The sequence below is a fragment of the Lepisosteus oculatus genome, chromosome 28, assembly GCF_040954835.1.
Source record: "Lepisosteus oculatus isolate fLepOcu1 chromosome 28, fLepOcu1.hap2, whole genome shotgun sequence".
NCBI lineage: Eukaryota > Metazoa > Chordata > Actinopteri > Semionotiformes > Lepisosteidae > Lepisosteus > Lepisosteus oculatus.
The window spans coordinates 4,160,987-4,180,402 of NC_090723.1; the positions used below are offsets into that span (position 1 = coordinate 4,160,987).

The 19,416-nt window shown below is 44.5% G+C and overlaps 1 protein-coding gene across 1 annotated transcript in view; it reads right to left on the bottom strand.

Moving 5' to 3' along the window:
- The window catches only part of LOC102692300 (protein TANC2), a 224,997-nt gene that overhangs the window by 69,624 nt on the left and 135,957 nt on the right, over nucleotides 1-19,416 (bottom strand). The window contains 1 exon segment of the mRNA XM_069185670.1: nucleotides 19,209-19,391. Coding sequence (XP_069041771.1) covers nucleotides 19,209-19,391 — 183 coding nt within the window.

The following is a 19,416-nucleotide window of genomic DNA, read 5'->3' on the forward strand; positions in this document are numbered from 1 at the left end:
GTGACGCTATGATCAGATGAAAAGCTCACCCTGTACTTTGCAAATAGTGTTAATTAAATGCCATTCAAAAGTGATGGCACTGTTTTCAGCTTTTAACAAAGAAACAGCAATATACCAAAATGGCAAGTCTGAGAGAGGGAGAAGTAAAGGAATTCAGCACACCCCCATGTACTGTACACACAAGCACACCCACACACTGCAGTGTATCTCAAGGATCGAAAGAAAGCTCTTTTGTAAAACCTCAACACAAGGGGATGTGACTGGTATGGAAGGATTAGGAGTGGAGAAGATATGCTCTGTTGTACAAGTACTGTATATGCTTTCCAATGCTTACCAATACCTTACAAACAACCATTTGTCGAAAAAACTAAGAATTATGATCTCCTGCATTTGGTGTATACTGTATACTACTGTATACTGTATACAGTATATATGCAAATTGAGATGAATGCTTAACTGCAGGTGAGGCAAGACATGATTCAGGGATTATCTGTTCTCTATCCTTTAAGACCTGAATGATCTTCTGCACTGCGCCGTGTGGATCTGTGCTCTGCAGATGGCTCTGTGCAGAAGCAGTATCCTTAACGCTGTGGATCCCACGCAGGCATGTGCTGTATTACGCATCAAGAGACAATGCACTGATTGGTCTGAAGCCAGTCTTTTTAAAGACAGCATCTTCCCACACTTACACACTGCCTTGCAGTCGCCTTTTGTCATTTTTTCCCCCTTTTCGGTTTGTTTTCTTCCAGCACAGCAAAACTGGGCCAGAGAGAGAGATGGTAGTTTTTTTCTCCCATCACACCTTTAATTATGACGCAGTCACCTTCGAAAAGCTAAATTAAATTTCCCTTAATTCTACGTATAGGAAAATCTTCGTTAAAAAATGCACCATTTCATAAAACCTAATTTTATTTGATCTGGGTGCTTTTAAACGTGTTAGATATTTAACAATACATTCTTAAGCGATTGGTAAAAAGTCTTATTGATTGAAGGCAGGAAGTCTACCTGAGCACCTGTGACCTACAGTACCAGCTGAGCTAATGGATCAATTCTTTTCCAGCGGAAAAGCGGTAGGCTGTCGCAGCTGGCCCTTCTCCTTCTCCTCAGTCTCCAGCATCCACCCAGCCCAAGAACCTCAAGAGGCTCCCGCTTCACCCAGCCCAAGAACCTCTGGACGCTCCACAGCTGCATCCCCAAAACACAGGGACGGGGGAGTCAAGGATTACGGAAATAAATCATGCTGAAACTACTAATAAATTAATGAAAATATCTAAACATATCTCAGGTAGTGAAAATGTCATCTAAGGGTAAAAAAAAAACAGATAACAATTAACACCAAGTGAAGTACTGGTTGCTCATCTTTTTTATTTTTCAGATAAGTGACTTCCATTAAGAGTCCTGTTTTTCAGTAATTTATAGTATATATATTTAAAGAGCAACAAACTCTGTTTTTTACAACTCTTTTTTTAATGGTTTTGACCTTTATGGTTTTTAACCATTTAAAACCATTGTTTTTTACCATACTTTTTTTTAAATGGTTTTGACCATAAAGGAAGGTGTCATAAAAATGACTTTCTAGTATCACAGCTGAATTAAAAAACAATATTGCCATTTCAAAATGTATATTAAGGTCTTGGATGCACCGCTGTCCTGGATGACTTACATGAGTAAAGTACATTTGATTGGTTTGTCCATAAAAAGACACTGTTATTAATTCAGGTGGGTAGCTGCGTCAGCATGCGTAGGCTGCAAAGGAACAAGTAATAGGTTTATTCCATGCTGAAAAAAAGAAGAAAGAGAACAGAGGCTCACACCTGAAGAAGGCTCCACGGCCGAAACGTTGTGTTCTCTTTCTTCTTTTTTTCAGCATGGATTAAACCTATTACTTGTTCCACTGTTATTAATGCTTAATTGTGGTCTGAAAAGATTAACGTAAAATAAAGAGGAATAAAAAAAACAACGAATGCTAATGGTTCCAATACTCATTTGTTATGTTTTAGTGCTATAAAATGATAAAGAATAAAAATATTTTAAAATATTAAGTATAGGAAAGGCACACAATGTACTTTTGAAGCACATGACTGAAGAAGGAACATCAAGAGCTATTACCAACTGCTGAGCTGCATATAGCAGATGCACAACATCACACTGAACTCCATTAATAAGATGGGGATGATGCTTTATAAGACTTCAAATTGCATTAACAATGCAATGGTAAAAGGAAATGGTGATTTCTAGATGAAGGTGTACAGTACAAGGTATTGTCTCTAGGGCTAGAGACAATTTGCCTACCTAATTGGAGTTGCTGCCAATTCAGGAAATAAATAGCAACACCAAGCATGACTTGTGGAAGCGTGACCTACGCATTGAGGGGGGTAACAGTTGTTGCAGGAGACAGGAAGACAGCCTACGGTCTCCATGGTAACATGAGACCAGAAGCAGTGTATCTCTGGTCTTTTTGCACAGCCAGAACGCGGCTCACAAACGCACTGCTCATAATTCCCTCACACCTCACGCCATGTCGTTAATCCTCCACTAACACATCGTCACGGCACCGCGTGTGGCAAGAAAGCCCGCACCACAGACAAGCACCGAATTTCCTCCCGATCTCCCCCCCGGGTACCTCTGCAAGCCTGTCGAGAGCAGATCAGTGTAGCCAGGCAAACCCTTCCCATGCCATTCAACAGCAAGAGTGCTGCTGCTTCACACTCGCGCTGCTGAGCTAAGACTTTGCTGAGAATGATGGTACATCGATAGTCAAGAAGGCCTGCAATTTAAGCTTCGAGAGGTGACAATATATTCCCAATACAACTTAAAACACAGAGTTAGCAAAAGGTTGAGTCTGTGTTTTCTGACGATGCTAGTTCATGCAGGAGGGTAACATAATCCCGAGACCTTGGCTGGCTCTGGCTTTGCACATTAAAACCGCACGATGCTGAAGTCTTATTTATTTTCGCATTTTCCCTGTCACATTTGCCCTGGTGGGCAAATATATAGCCGCGATGGCTAGACTGTGTTATCTCAAGACCTCCGCAGGAGCAGGAAGGGGGTCTGGAACGCCCCGCGTGTGCAGAATAAACACACGGCACGCCGCGGCGACCTCTGCTCCACGGTGGGGTGGGCTCCCACAGCGGGGGGTGGCTCCGTGACCTCAGGTCGCCAACTGCACGGTCCTGCACTCCCGGAGATCCGGTGCCTCACGGGAGGGATAAACAGAGGCATTTCACTGTCCTAGCTGAGGTACAAATACAGAGGCCTGCCACGATGCGCTGCATGTTCCCAAAATAGCGGAGTCTCCCACAGTACTGCCGTTTCAGTGTCAGCCTTCTGCGTAACTGTGTGCATCAGGCCCTACGCGATGGACATGCTCCTCCACAAGTTAAGGTTGATTCTTTATGTGCCTGGTGTTTTGTCACAGTAGCACTATCTCTATGGTAAATCCTCAGTCTCAGCAGGGCTCTCCCCTTAAACCCAGCTCAACGGTCAAAGCATCACCATTTCAACGTACTGTACAGGTTAACGAAGGTGTAATATTCCCAAGGCTCACAGTACGTGTGGGACAGCAAATCATGGGGTTTTATTTGAAGGTGTCTGCTGTGCTGTGCGTGTGATCATCTGAACTCCTTCAATCAATCTCTCTCTCTTTCCTGGATGGAAAAAAGGGTGAAATAATGGAAAAAAAAACCCAGAGAAAGGTCAGTCCAATCAATATTTCCCTCTCAGTTTTTCAGCGATTTCCAGAAGACGAGAGATGAAACTCTAATTCGCCAGGTCACGTTGCCAGTGTGTCTGGAGTGCACACCTGAGAGGGGCACACACACACTGCCACGGCCAATCATCCGACCTGCTCGAACCCGCCCAGGAAAAGCACACTGTCCGCTCACTGCACTTCTGACCTCTGACCTTTAGGTTCACGCACTGGACACGGGCTGTCTAGCAGTAACTCTTCCCGGTATTCCCCAATCATTCCTCGCATGCCTGCATTGCACAGTGATACCAGCACATTCCATACAGTACAACTTTCTGTCGCCGTCCGAGACGACGCTGTCACACCTACATTCTCATACCTACAGTACAAAGCCTTGCAAATCCTTAATTTTGGCAACAATCTGGTATTATATTTCTTTAAAGGATGTTGACTGAGAAGATCTTTTTTTGGAGAGACTTTTCCCAGCAAGGCTTTCCCCTTTGGTCCAGGTAAATGTTAACGGATATCGCACACCACTCCTTTAATTTCACAAATCACATTTTTCGAACAAAAACCGTAAATGAGATTTTTTGGGGGTTTTTTAATACATTTTTTGTTGAGAAATAAAATCAATGTAAGAAAAGAATGTCTTACATTTCATAATCTCCTTGAGGGTACTGTATTTAACTTTCACCAAGTTCTCTTCCAGATCAACTGAATAACAATGCAGCACATAAATGCATTAGACTGACTAAATGCACATTATCAGCAATTATCAGTTAAATGCACATATACAAATAGCACTGTAATAACATGAAGCAATAGGACAGAGAATATAGGATTGCTGCACTCTGCACTGGACTGTACTGCTTTAATACTGATGATTAAATCAGTATTGAATCATATGATTATTAAAATGATAAACACAATGGTGTGAACACACCTAGCTCACATTTACATTGTATTGTATTGACATTTACAATGTTTGCAGTTCAGCCACTACTATTTGCAACCAGAAGAAACGCTATACTGAATTAAATATATATAATTATATTTATCACTACTATTATAACATATAACTACCAATCAAACACAGGGGCGTCTGTGTCTGCTGTGTGACATGAGAAAATGTAAAGCAAGGTTTTGCAGACAGGTGAAACAGCAAAAGAAAATCCTCTTAATACATCGCACTGCCTTTTGTTTTTTCACTTGGAGCAGTCAAACGCTTTCTGAAAGTGCAATTCAGACACAAGCGCAGCAACACTTCTCACCCGCACTGAATTCTGGGAGCTTTGTGTGCACTGCATCTGAAATGGAAGAGCAGCAACGTCTGACTTGGTTTAAGTTTAAAGGAGTAAATCTCCAGGACTTTTGTAGGCGCAGCTAATTGTGTGCGCATTATTCAGACTGGTCTTTTTTTTTTTCTGTGTTCTAATAAGATCTGAAAAACTCGTTAATCTCCCTGCTGGGCTTTGTAAGCAAATAATTAATATTTGTACAAATAACCTACCGCAGGCTTCAAGCGCTGAGATAGCACTGTCCTCATTCCGACACCGCGATCTCAGATGCCCCCTGCGCACACACATTTGCCATGGGGACTGTAGGATGCTCGTCTGTCAGGGCACACAGAGCTTTGCCCCCTAAAGCTGAACAAACCTCCTCTGTACAGACCTGCAGCACAGTGCCCCCGGCGTGGGAGGGGCTGTATCTGTAGTGTGCAGACACTGTCATACACTGCACACAGGGAAACGACTGGAAATGAGAAGGAAGCGCAGCTACTGTAAGAATGAGAAAAGAATGGACACACAAGCCTTTGTAGAGCCTCCACACAAAAGGTGTTCTGGGACAGGGTTCCCGACCATGTGGTTTAGGCAAATAACCTGACATTGTTCAAGAAACAGGTATAAAAGACCCTTGGAATTGACCCATTGGCAAATGAGCAAGAGAAATTGCACAGCCACATCTCAGTCACATCATTGCATCAGATATATTGTGATCCAATAAAAAAATAAATTTTTGGTTATGTTTTTTTTTAATCAGAAGGATCCCAAAATGGTATACAAAATAACTAAAAAGTTCTGCAAATCAGAGCCCGTCCTGCCTATCTTGCTTTTGGGTTGTTTAGGAGCTGGGTGAATCTAAAAGTTCACCCAGCTGTTTCTTAAACATGCCCAGAATTTGGGCCTCAAACACCGACAGTAGCTGGAAAATCTGTTCCAGGCATCCACTACTCTTTGAGTAAGTGCTCCATATTATTTGTAACTGCATGTGTCCCCGATTTCACTACTGAGTGTGAAACAGTCCCCTGGGTTGAACCTATCTGGACCCCTGTACACCTGGATCAAACCTTCACTGCTCTGGGATGAAGAGATTGAGCTCCCTAAATCTTGATGGTCTATCACAGTCCCCCCGAGACCAAGAATCATCTTGTTGCTCTTCTTTGTGCTCCTTCTAATGCACACAGGGGCTTAGTTCAAAGATAGAGGGGTCTAACATTTCAACATGTCTCAGTAGACTGTCTTCTACAAGCAAAAAAGAATGCATTAGTCACCTTTCTTCATGACAAAATACAGTTCTCAGACTACCAGTCACAGCCAGGCTCCTGCACATTTTCACTCTGAGCGTTAACTCCTCTGGGCTGCAGAGTGCCGAGTCCTTGTGGGCAGCCTGTGGGAGCACATGATTAATGGCCCAAAGACTGGGCATAGCACAGGGAGCTTGCCACATCACCACTGCGACACGGCACGCCCTGTTGCAGACCCAGGGCCTGAGGTCTGAGGAACCAACACCCAGAGCGCGCAGGCGCACTGCTGACCCTCGCTATTTCACTCTTCAAACCACGAGGTCGATCAGCGACTGACGCCTGTGATTCCTACAGTAGCTCTTTTCCAGCCTTTCTTTCTTATTTTTACAATGTGTACCTGAATCAAGGCTTCTGACAATGCTGGGATGTTGTTACTTGCCCCCACTGTGAGAATGATGCAGATACCTGTTCAAGACATTCATATATCTCGATTATAACGGGCAAGCACAAAGCCTTTCTGTCCCGGCAGGCAAGATTCTGGCCAGGCCAACATGAAAACCCGAATCTGTTCTGGATTGACGCACTTTCTGAAATCCTGATGCACCGATTGAAACCAGCTGTTAAGATGCATCGACTTTTGTTCATGCACACTGCTGACAACACTCAACACTTTACATAAAACCCAGAGCATTCAGCAATGATTGCACTCTTGCAGACATGACAAACAACTGGAACAAAGCTCGGTCCATTACAGTTCCCCATGCTGCCCAAACACTAACTACAATTTACAGCAACAAGTTCTACCTCCCTTGGTTAGCATTGCTTTGAAAATCACTTTTCAATGTGGTCAACTGTTGTTCAGCCCAACTCCAACAGTCACTTTATACCACTGTCATAGAAGCTCGGGGCTATATTTGCCTTACACCGCCGTGACATTCTGCATGCAATTTCTTACAGAAAAGATATCATAATCTAGAGTCCCCAGTGACTGACTGCATATAACAATACGTGTTGCAAACAGGGGTTATATACTGTAAACCAGAAATAGACAATTGAAATAAGTAATCATAACTCCCAAATTGTAAAGATTTTGCCAAGAATATACTAGAGCTGTTGGTAAAATCAGATGTGCTTGAGTTCTTTGTTCCATGGCACAATTTTGGTGGAAAGAGTAATATATCATACAGTCTGGGTTAAACAAGTAGTCATTAATAATGACACCACACAAACTAAACAACACACAACATACACAAACAACATGCAAGTTACATTATTTACAAACAAGGCATCCTGAAGGCCTTTGTCTTGACCTGCCAAAAAAAACCCAGACTGCTACCAAGTATTCGAACACCTAACAGGCCCAAAAATAGAGATAAATCTGCCTTCTGCACCAAACAGAATACAACCTAGAGTTAAACCTCTCTATATATAAACCTGGATGCTACTGAATGGGAAACCTATCTCCTATTCAAAAAATGCATCCACTTACCAGGAAAGGACAGGAATTAAAGTTTCCTAAAAATAGAGAATGGTCAGCCCTCTTAACAAGGGTTAAATACTCAACTCAAATATGATCTGAAAGGCTGACCAGAATGTCTTCACTGTCTCTTTTCCTCTCTCCTGTCCTTGCCTCTTTCTGCTGCTTCTCTCACTCTGTTCATCTGCCTGTTTTTATCCTCTGCTACTCAGCTGTCATTTACCCAGAACTTAATCAAGGTAAACCTTATTTCTTTGATCGTTGTCATAGACAACACTTAATACATTTCTTGCTTTGAAGCTCCTGAGAACTACAAATGTTAATACTGACCTAGATGTCTGACTATTGTCCTACGGTTCTTGAGACAGATAATAGCCACAGGCTGTCACTGAGACATACAGTACAGTACCACACAATGCTGATTGGGATGCAATTCTGCTGCTTGCATCCACAGCTACTACACTGGTTAGCAGTGAGTCACCCCAACTCTCTCACCAGGGAGAAATGAAGGGTTGCAATGAGACTTGTAAAAATGGAGCAGCATAACGATACCATGAGTGGCTCAGACTCAATAATTTTTTTTTAAAGGGGCACAAAATTAATTTCTCATTTCTTACACCGATCCTGAAAGCCCACGCCTAAAAGTTAAGTAGGGACCTCATACAGTAGTATTTAAGTGTGCGGGTTGACTCATAGTTGATATAAAATTGATGCTTGGAAGCAATAAGGAAGTCAACATACTGTATGCCAACCACATCCAGGACACATGGTGAAAGGTTCAGTATTCAAATCAAGGGGTGTTAAGCTAAAATTACACAGTGATGAAATCAATTAGAACACCATGTACAGTTCTGCTCACCTCATTATAACAAGGGCATTGCTGCCCTGAAAACAACTCAAAGAAAAGCAACCAGATTAACGCTTGAGCAAAAAAGCAAATTGTGCGTAGATGAAAGAGCACAATCTCTTCAGTCTTGTACGAATGAGATAATGTGGGCGGCATGACAAGTTATTTACAGTCCCTAAAGGTATTCACAAGTTTAACACGATGGACTCTGGACTCTTCAGATTCGAGAACAAAACTGACCCAAGCTGACAAACAGAAACGAAGAAGAGTTTTAACACTTCTTTACACAAATGGTGGTGGCTGTCTGGACCACGTTTTTGAAGCTAGTTTCTTGAGATCTCTCAAGAAACAACACATCAGCTGATTGGATCAATTAACTTCATCTAGTAACTCACTAAGATTTTGGCTATCTTGGTTGTAATGTGATCCTCTCATTTACAGAACCTTTACAGTGGTAAGTTTCTTATTTCTAGAATATGCCAAGTCCTACCTTAGAAAAGAGTCTTTTCAAGGGAGGATGAAAAAGCAAATATGCATATAGATACAGTTAAATCCCAGTGATCAACTGCAGCTTATTCCATCCTAGTTTCCACAGCTCATTTCAAAGACTAGTACAAAGCAGTCCATGTCTACAAGAGTTCCTAATTAGCAGTCACACAGACTGACTTTGCTACATTTGGTGACAAATGAATCACCAGTTAACACTCTCTTACGATCACTAAGCATGACATGGATCTGTACAGGACGTCTTTTTTTTTTTTACGGTTGAAATCAAACCCGTCAAGAGAAGAACGTTTTATTGATTGTTGCTTTGAGGTTTAAACTGCACGACCACGCTGACTGATCCTCCATGCCAGGCAACACACAACGACCTCATTGTCCGTCAAAACCTTTCAGCTTACACCAAACTAGACATCAGGACCGCGATGTGATAACGACACATATTTCTCCTCGAACAAAAAAGAAAACCCTAAAATAACCCTGGATGCTCATTTTCTGCCCGCTACTATATTTGCATCTAGTTTCAGCAATGTAGACAATCAAAAGCACAATATAGTGCCTGGATGTTCACAACATATTCAATGGCCACGGTTGTCATAATGCACCGGTGTAAACAAACTCAGGATGGTCAGTCCTACACACATGTGCACGTAAACACACCGACCCACCCACAAACATACAGCACACACACAGACATGCAAGAGCAAACACGCCCACACACAGTCACAGAAACCTGTTCTCTCCCACGCCGATTCACACACATACCGTCTACGGGCAACCAATGCACTTAGATCAATGACAGATCTTTTTTCCCCCCTCACGATTTCTCAGTTTCGCTTCCCTACCGGTTTCGCTGTGGAGGGCTGGATCTCTAACTCCTCCTGTCACCCCCCCGGCCAGCTGGAGGGCTGGCTGGTTCTGTGTAAGCGGGCCCGGCCGCCTAGCACTACAGGTAGGAAAAAAACAGTCTCCCAGCAGTGCTGCCGGGGAGCAGGCGCCTGGCCGAGCTCCCCCCGGCCGGCCAGCACCGGTGGCCTCGGCACCGCGGCTACAGAACACAGCCCCGCCCCCGCCGGCGTGCCCACAGCCCGCTCCCCCGGCCTCCCCCGGCCCGCCGAGCCAGGCCGGCCCACCTCCAGGGCACAGCGGTGCCGGACGCCAGGGAAGAGAAGAGACGAGAGGGGTCGGCTCACCGTCGTCAAACCAGATCCCGCATTCCGGCAGGCTGGGGTACGAGGCCAGCTCGCCCCCGTCTCCCTCCAGCGACACGAACAGTCCCTCCGGCCCGAAAGATGACCAGCTCATCAAAAAGGCTTGCGGGGCGAGAGGAGCAGGCGCGGATCTCCGAGGAAGGAACAGGACCAGAGAGGGAGAAGGCAAGAGAAGTTCCAGGCGTTTCGTATATGGACAGGCTTTCACAAGCTCCTGGGTGACCACAGAGCAGTTACAGTACAGCTCTGAGCCGCCTTCGTTACTGTATCAGCGCGGAGACGGGGCTGGTTGCCTGTCATCCTTCTGCCCGGTTCCCCCTGGTCTGGGCATCGACGCGCGAAAAATCGCAGCAGGAAAAGGTAGATAGTGCGGCAGAATAACACAGTAAATGATTCATTGGCGTTTTTTTCCCCCCTCTCCGTGTCTCTCTCTCTCTCTTTAACATTCAGTGGTAATACAGGAGAAGCTTCCACGAGCAAAGCCCAGGTCTACAGCAGATGAATGGTGCAGTGCTGCTGTTGTCATGGCAACCGCAGGGGAGGAGGAGGAGGGGGGGGGGAGAAGGAGGGAAGGGGAGGGATAAAAAAAAGAAAAAGGAACAGAGTGATTAAAAGGGACTCTGTTGCAGATTCCCAGCAATGACTCCACTCCACTCTACAAGGAGCTGGAGAGGACGGAGTGGGCTAATCCTACTGCAGGACCAGGCAGGGGGGGAATCAGACAGCGGCTCTCCATCACAGAGTCTCCAGAAGATGCACCTTCCTTCCCCTGTCAATTCCAGTGCTGCCCTTGCCTTACCCTTGGGAGTTTCTGGCACCCTGTGAGCTCCCCTGCCCCACGGGAGCTCCACTGCTCGCTCGTCCTCCATCACACAGGCCGGCAGATTCGTTCAACAAATGCTGCCACTTGTTTTCCAGGCCAGACCGGGCCAGGTCAGGCACCAGCGTGAAGCGGAAAGCCGTGACCCCCTCCGCACGGGGCAGAGGAGCCTGGGAGGGCACGCCAGCACAGCAGGAGGAGAGAGCAGCTCCGCCAACGTGCCCCACAAAAACAAGTGCTGCAGGGCAGCGTCTCTGGCCCTCCGCGCTGACATACAGCACAGGGGAAGTTGTTTTCTTGTGACATGTGGAAGCAGTCACCCCCAGCGAAGGAGTGGCAGGGCACCGCCGCACATAATCGCTTAAGAAGTATTGACGAAATGATAGTGCTTCTCCCCATGTTGCTGAGAAAGTAGTCCGAAGCAGTTTATTTAATCCAGAAAGCACTGTTGTAAAGACGGATTTGCGAGCCACATCAAGTCTTATTACCGCTACAGCTAGTTCAAACTGAGCTGCCGTGATACAACAACAAAAACTGCACTGGCTTCCAGTGAGATATACTGTTGAACTAACTTTAATTGATTAATTTAATTTAGCTTTTAAGTTTTATATTGATATTTTACATTTACATTAAGTATTCTACCTGTTTAAACAGTTATGAATGTACACTTTTTTAAACTTGCCATTTTTTTTCTGGCTACAAGGCTAAGAAGAAAGGAGTTATAAGTCAAGACTTCAAGAGTTCTATTCTAAGATAAGGAAGATTAAACACATTAGGTTTCTAATTAATTAATATTTTGATTTGCTTGGAGGCAGTTAATTACAGCGAACAACCAAATCATTGATAAGATATTCTTAAAAGGGGGGAAATTCATATCCTACTTCAAACAGGTTAATCATATTCTAAAATCAAATGCACACATCCTGGCACCTTGCCCAGGGTGAGACAGGTGAGTCTCAGTGAAACTCAGACGCAAACAGGTGAGCCTGGAATACTTCTTCTTTCACATACACATGGAATAGATGTTGATTCGGCCTGCATAAATATCAGGGAAACTGTCTGAAAGAAGTTCAAACTCCCCAAAGGTGCACACAGCAGAATACACATTTCCCTTTGTACTGTAGACACCTATTTTTTGACCGATAAAGCAGCTAGCAGTAGCGATCTAACATTACTTGCCCATTTGGATTGGTTTCTTCACTTAGAAGAAACGAGTTCCCGTACCTTGATTTAGATTTGTGACCAAATCTAACTGTTTAACATCATGCATAACAGTTTTAAATGCTTAGAATGGACAGATGACTATATAATGGTCCTCATGCATACTGTATAGACGAAACATACAGAAACCAAACTGAACCGTATCCCAAACCCAGGAGGCAGACAGTGAACAGCAAGTACTATATGATGGATCTACATACAAGCCCAATTGAATGCCTTAAAACTTCTGTCTGTATACAACAATGGGAAACACTTAACTGCTGTGGCCTTTAATCCATGAATATTGTCGGGTCTCATTTATCATTAACACTACTGAAATGGACTCATGTCTCATTACGAGCAAAGCAGTACTATACTGTACATTAGAAGGCGCTTCCTTTATTTCTTCCAGTACCTCTTTGCTTTTGTGTGCTCTGAACACTTCCAGACACCACAATAAAAAGGTCACTCATCCATTTTGCCAAACAAATGACTTAGCAGATGGAAGCAAAATAGGGAGTGCAAAGCATAATTGGAGACGGACTTGCACAGAGCTTGCAGACCGAGAGAACAGGTATGGCAGCGCTGGAGACACAAATAAGTAAGGTGAGTTTACTGTACAGTTGTCTGTGCGTTAATACTATCCATATTTATTAAAGGCACTAGCTCCAACCAGAAGGAAATGATCTTACAGCTGACGTTTGCTGTAGTTTGATATATGTACAGTTTAGCATTACCGTCTCCTAAAAGCATTACTTTCAGTTCAGGAAACCAGTAAAGCCATTATTGGGCAATGAATTTAAGATGTTCCCATAACGGCTTTATAATGGTGAATGCTTTGTAATCAGTCAGAGATCCATTCACAGGTTTAAAGGTCAAGTGTAATTTTCCTTGCCCTAAAACTAAAATCTATAGCAAGACAGCAAATGAATTGATTAATTACAAGGGAATATGTAATATAGAAAGCCATTCAGTGTAATATCCAGGGATGGTTTCTGGACCAAGACACAACTATAAATTTATTGCATGTACACTTGGATCCCAAATAATCTAGTAGTGTCAGAATAATTTGGACATTTTTTACATTAGAAGTTCTGGTTTACATTTTCAATTGCACAAAAAGGAATATCACCTATTTTGTTACCTTCAAGGTACCAAATTATCTGAAAACCGATGCTGAGAAAAAACAAAAAATACCCATCTTCCATATGGAATTTGGAGAAAAGGTTTATAAACCTAGAAAACTGCACTGAAGGCGCCTTTAGACTTGCTGTGACTTAACAGTAAAAAAAAACTTAAATAGTTAAAGGAAATGTAACAAACTGCACCCTCTTAGACCATTATCTTAAAGACCTGTAAGACAACCAATGAGGTGTCTTATAGAAAGAGCCTTAATTCCATAAAAATATAGTGCCTTTAAGCACCTGAAAGCACTGTGAGTGAAAAGGCAAAAATATAAAAATCTAATTTAAACCTGTAACAAACCCTGAGGTACTTGTACATTCAGAGACAGGGGAGACTGTCAAGTATGAGCCACAAATTGGAGGACTGCTGATTTTAACTCATAATGAGAGCTGCAAGACCTTTACTGGTTTGTAGAGACCAAGGTTTCAGAATTCAGATATGCACACAGTATATCAGCAGAGTGCTGCACTGGACAGGTCAGTCCCAAAGAAAGTTGACCAGGAATCGCTCATCCAGCCAAACCCCTTCAGCCCCTCGGTAAAAACCATGCACTTCCATTCTGCGTGCTGGAAATCACTGCCCCCAATTCAATTCAAGGCATAACCTTTCGAACAGCCAAAAATAACCCCCCCCCCCACCACCACCACCACCATCACAGCCCACACCCCCTGCTTTTCGGAACTGAATTTCTTGGTTCGTCTCAAACCAGCTGTGACTCCATTGCACCCCATAGGGAATTAAATCAAAAGCTCATTGATCTTCTGAAAAGGCCACGGCTTTCACACTGTTTTCATTTCATAAGACGTGAAAAATAAACTGGCCTCTGTGTTATTCCCTGCCCCAGTAGCCAACTGGAGGAGGAGTGGGCTGGAATGAAAAGGCTGGCAGGGAGCTCTCTGCTGCACGGCTGGTGGCAGATGTGTGATCCGCACGTAGCAGCTGGAACTGCACAGCCTGGCCTGGAAACTCCTGTTCGTTTTAAGATTGTGCACAACTTTTGTCACCATCTTCTAAGAAAGACATTGCTATTCTAGACTCAGTCAAGAAAAGAATTTCCAGATATGTTTGCCAACAACTATAACAACTTACAGCTGGCAGCCCACTGAAGCTCAGCAATTGTGAGCCTGGCCAGTACCTGGAGGGGAGACCTTCTGGAAAAGCACACTAGAAGAGGTGTTAGTGGGGCCAGTAGGGAGCGCTCACCCGGCAGTCTGTGTGGGTCCTGGTGCCCCAGTACAGTGAAGGGGACACTTTACTGTAAAAAGGTGCCATCCTTTGGATGAGACTTAAAACCGAGATCTTGACTCTCTGGAGTCATTAAAAAGCCCAGGGTGTTTCTTAAAAAGAGTGGGGAAGTTACCCTGGTGAACAGGCTAAATTTCCCCCTGGCTTTTACCAGTCATGGCCTCCTAATAGTCTATGAACTGGCTTCATCACTGCTCTCCTCTCCACTAATAGCTGGTGTGTGGTGAGCGTGCTGGCGCATCATCTACAGTAGGTGGGGCTGCACACTGGTAGGGGTGGAGGGGATCCCCATTACCTGTAAAGCACTTTGAGTGGAGTGTAGAGAAATTTTATTACACATTATGGGGCTTAATGGGATGTCCTGCTCCATTTTAACATGAAAAGTTCTTGTTCACATCTCTGTAACACAGGTATTCAAAATCTTTGTAGAAAAAAGTCAATCCAGCGGATATCTTCACATAAGCAGAAACTGAGTGTAAATCTATTGAAATCTGAGCACGGAAGACACTTCTTAATGCAAAGGGCTGTGGGAGTCTTCCCAGCCTTGTTGTTGATGCCAGCTCTTCTTTCAAGCAATAGCTTGATTTTTGGATTAGGTAGCTACAAACTACTAATTCTTCTTTGCCACTTCTTGTTTGCAATTGTCCTTAGCTACAAGTAGTGAGCTAGAGATCAATCACCAGTTGCAATCAGCTGTTTATTTGCAGGAATATTCTCGCTCTATTGTTTGGGAGAAAAGTTAAGAGCAGAGGAGAGGGTCTGGGCATACAGTACAGTGAGTTCAAAGCAGGTTTGCAGTCTCAAGACATACTGTACTGTACTGTAATAATAAAGCATCAGTGTTCATGTTAAAAAAACATTAATTGTAAGGTACTGCAAGTTAAGCAAGTCATCAGTTTCTAACAGAAATCACTGAAACCTCCAGCGTCATTAAGTATACTTTGAGCATACAGTCTTTTTAAGGTTGTAAAGAATGTCCAAAGTTTTTAATTCCCAAGTGTGGGTACCAGACAAAGAAATGATCAAAAGCAGTTTTAAGCCAAGAAGAGAGGGAGTGAGAGGTGTGAAAAGATGTGTGCGATGGATTTGTGCCTATGGTGTAAATATATATTAGTCATGAAGCATGATGCTATTTAATTTCAAGACATTTTAGCTTTCTTCTCAATTACAAGCGCTTACATTTTTATTATCAACGCACAATGGAAGGATGTGCGGTGGAGAGCTGTCAGCAATCTGTCATGAGTCACTTTTCATGCTGCTCTTGTTCTCCAGCATTGATTCAGATATTTAGATAGCACATTCACCTGCCTGCTAATTCAGTCTTACTGCAGTCTCCGATCAAGCCTGTACTCTCACCTCTGCAGTTCAAAATCCAATCGGTTACTGAATTGCACTGTGATATCACAAGCTTAAGAAAAAATGCCGTTGCTCAAAATAAAACAACACAATTCAGCATACCTATTCGAAGTTCTGAAATTCAGTTTTGGGAGGAAAATAACCCTATAACTTAGCTTAAAGTGTTACCTATTGCTGGAGCGGCCATAAAAATGTACATGATTAGTAGAGATTGATTATAAAGCTTTAGCTTCACTAAAAAAAAAACGATGGTGAAGAAGTTCCAGTGGCGGATGGATGGACTAAAAATTGAACAAAAGAGGGCTGCTGGCTGGTTCTGGCATCTCCAGCTCATGTCTGGGTGCGTTGGCTGACTCTGACTCTAGGTGTGCTCAGGCTGGCACAGAGGTTATTAATCAACCTCGCTAACAGCTTTATCCAATGCCAATCAAATATGTACCTATCTACTGAAGCAATCGCTGAAACAATCTGAGTGACGAACCACGCTTAGGGTGCAACAGCAGTGCCTCACCCATGACGGGTCCAGAGGCCTGCTCTTGTGCGAGATCAATGGCAGACACAGGAGGGCTCATACAGGACGCGAGGACATGGGAGTCACATCCAGTCCTCAACCATTTCCCTTCTCCCAGTGCAGCAAAGCCGTGCTGATTCATTATTACTGCAGTAATCCCGTTTATAAAACAAAACTCATTTAAATGATCTCCTGTACTGCCTTCAGCACTCTCCTGAACAGGCAGGTAAAGGTTTAAACCTGCCGCCCTGAAGGGATCAGGAAAGCAGACAGCACACTGTGACGAAGCAGGCCTGCTCTCGGCTCTGGCCAAGGGGCTGTGAGGACGACAGAGCACAGGCCTCCTCCTCCTCCTCCTCCTCCTCCTCCTCCGCCAGGCTTTTACATAACAGCGGGAGGCGGGTGGGCAGGGAGATGGCGACAGGATGGAGAGGGATGTGGGAGTGAGCGAGAAGAGAGGAAGACGTAGCCGAACAGCTGCGGAAGTGGAAATGACATGCCAGGACACAGTGCCTTCATCACTTTGGGAGCACAGGGGCTGTCGGTTCTCTCCTGAAGCGCCAGACAGTTCCCAAACACTACACACGGGGAAACACTACCACCCTGAACTGATCCAACAGCAAATCCTTGCCCTAGCAGTGTGTTTTTAAAAGGATAAAAAAGACAAAAGCAACATCCTAAATAATAAAGTCACTGCCTGTAAAGCAACAGGGAGACCAAACTGCTGGAACCCAGCTCTCTTATAGATTCCCAGGCACACAAGCAGACCTCCTTCACACTGGATCACCTGTTGACCCTCTTCAAGGTCATAGCCCTGGAAGTCCTCACAGACTGATACAGTACATGCTACAGTCAAAATCAAATATTTAAGCGTCATTTCTGACATATCAGTGCCTCAGCAGCAGCAGCAAGAGCAGAAACCACATACCCATCGCGTCATTATGCCTTCATCTTTGAGCAAGCTGTATATCTCGCCCCATCTACTTCGCTCCATAGTGAGCACAGCAAACCTCACACACACTGAAATGTTGTTACCACGCACAGAGAAACAAACTGTTCAAGAAGCCAGGTTCAGAAAACATACCCAGCTGAGGAAAGTGTCTACACATGAAAACTCTCCCAGTTGCAGTATAATGTACTCCAAAAAAACAAGACGGGAAGCTTCCTTGCCTGCTTTCCTCTCCCCATGAACAGCAATGAAAACATCTGGTATCGCACTCAAACAATAATGCAAAAGACGAAAAGGCAAGAAACTAGCTCCTGTTGACAGGGCTTTCTGGACCGCGGTGAAACTCCTCCTGTCAGAAAGAGTGGTGATGTGTGAAATCCAGTTTAAACTCTTGGGCCGTTCCTAAAAATCCACGCTTTCCCCAGCAGCTGACACACATGGCATCACAAAGCCTTTCCCAGCGGCAACGGACATGAAAAACTCTCATAAGCCTTAAAAAACTTAAGCTCGCTGTTCAGAAATGTATGTGTTGCAGTAACATTAGGCCAGCTTTTTTCGTTTTGATTTGCTGTGGCCAACGCTTCTTCCATCTTGACGACATCAAAGGGTTAAGACATACAAAAAAACCAGGAGAGCAGTGCACCCTAGTGTCCATTAAAGAAATTACAATGTCTGCCCACCTTCAGTTTCAGACCTAGGGTGCACAGGTCTATACAAAACAGGTGATAACCCAACAGGATGGGGGGGTTGTAATGAAAAAACTGTGTCCCCATTTATAAATGTTCCCCCCAACCCTCAAAATACAACCAGAGCTGTAGCTGTTTGCTGAGATTAATGCTAATGTCCTACAATAACAAACCCTAAAATATTCAATAAAATATTCCAGGCTCATTTCAGGACTGTAAATGTAGACTAATGATGGTGAAAGGCTCTGCAGTTTAATGTAATGGAAACCTTATAAAAGGTTTATTGTTTGTCATTATTTGCATCATTAAAACACAACTTTACACACGTTCTGGCCGGGGTGGAGAGAACGCCTCAGCTTCTAACAATCAGAGGGAATATATATATCGGTCTGCTGGCTGGTGCCAGGCACACCTCGGGGGCAGAGCTGCAGCTGTGAGGGCAGAGAGTGAGGCTGCACTGCCCCCCAGTCTCCTCACAGTGCACCCCCTCTTTCACTGGGGAGTCTAGTGTTAAAGATGACCATCCTTCCGGAACACATGAAAACAGGGGCTTCACTTGCACATGCTCAGAGCGAATAATAATGGATCAGGCTAGTGGCACAGAGGGGTTCCCTTCCTGCTGACCCAGTTTCTCTACCTGCCCAGCCAGTGAGTCATCCTTCTGTCATTTTGACTGTGATGCCAGCTCTGTTTTCTACCGATTCTTCCCTAGTTTCAAAATGCACACTTATGTTCATGCATTTACCACGTTTTAACTTAATGTCCTACACTTGACTACGAGTTCACCATGATATGCCGTAGCTGCGATTTTAAAGAGCGTTTTCCCCACTCCGTCTGTCGATGCGTTTTAATCGACTTTGCCAACCCTCGGTGAAGCAGGACCTGGCCGTGCCGCGAGAGGTCAGCTCTGTCCGGACCGAGGGGTGCTGGGAACTGGTGCCCATTACGGAGGACCACCTGAACGCAAGAGCCCAGCTCAGCGAGGGGCTGCTCCCCGGCCCGTCTTACCCGTGAGCTTCTTCATGGGCTGCAGGCGCACACTGATGGCCTGGTGCGTGAGAAGCGGCGAGGACGGCAGCGAGCGGGACACGCCCTCCATGATGCGGATGTGCTGCATGCCTTCGGTCACCGGCAGGGGGGGCACGGCGTAGTCTCCTTCGAACGCACAGTCGCTGTCTGCGGAGCTGCCACCTGCAGGGGCCATGGAGCAACAACA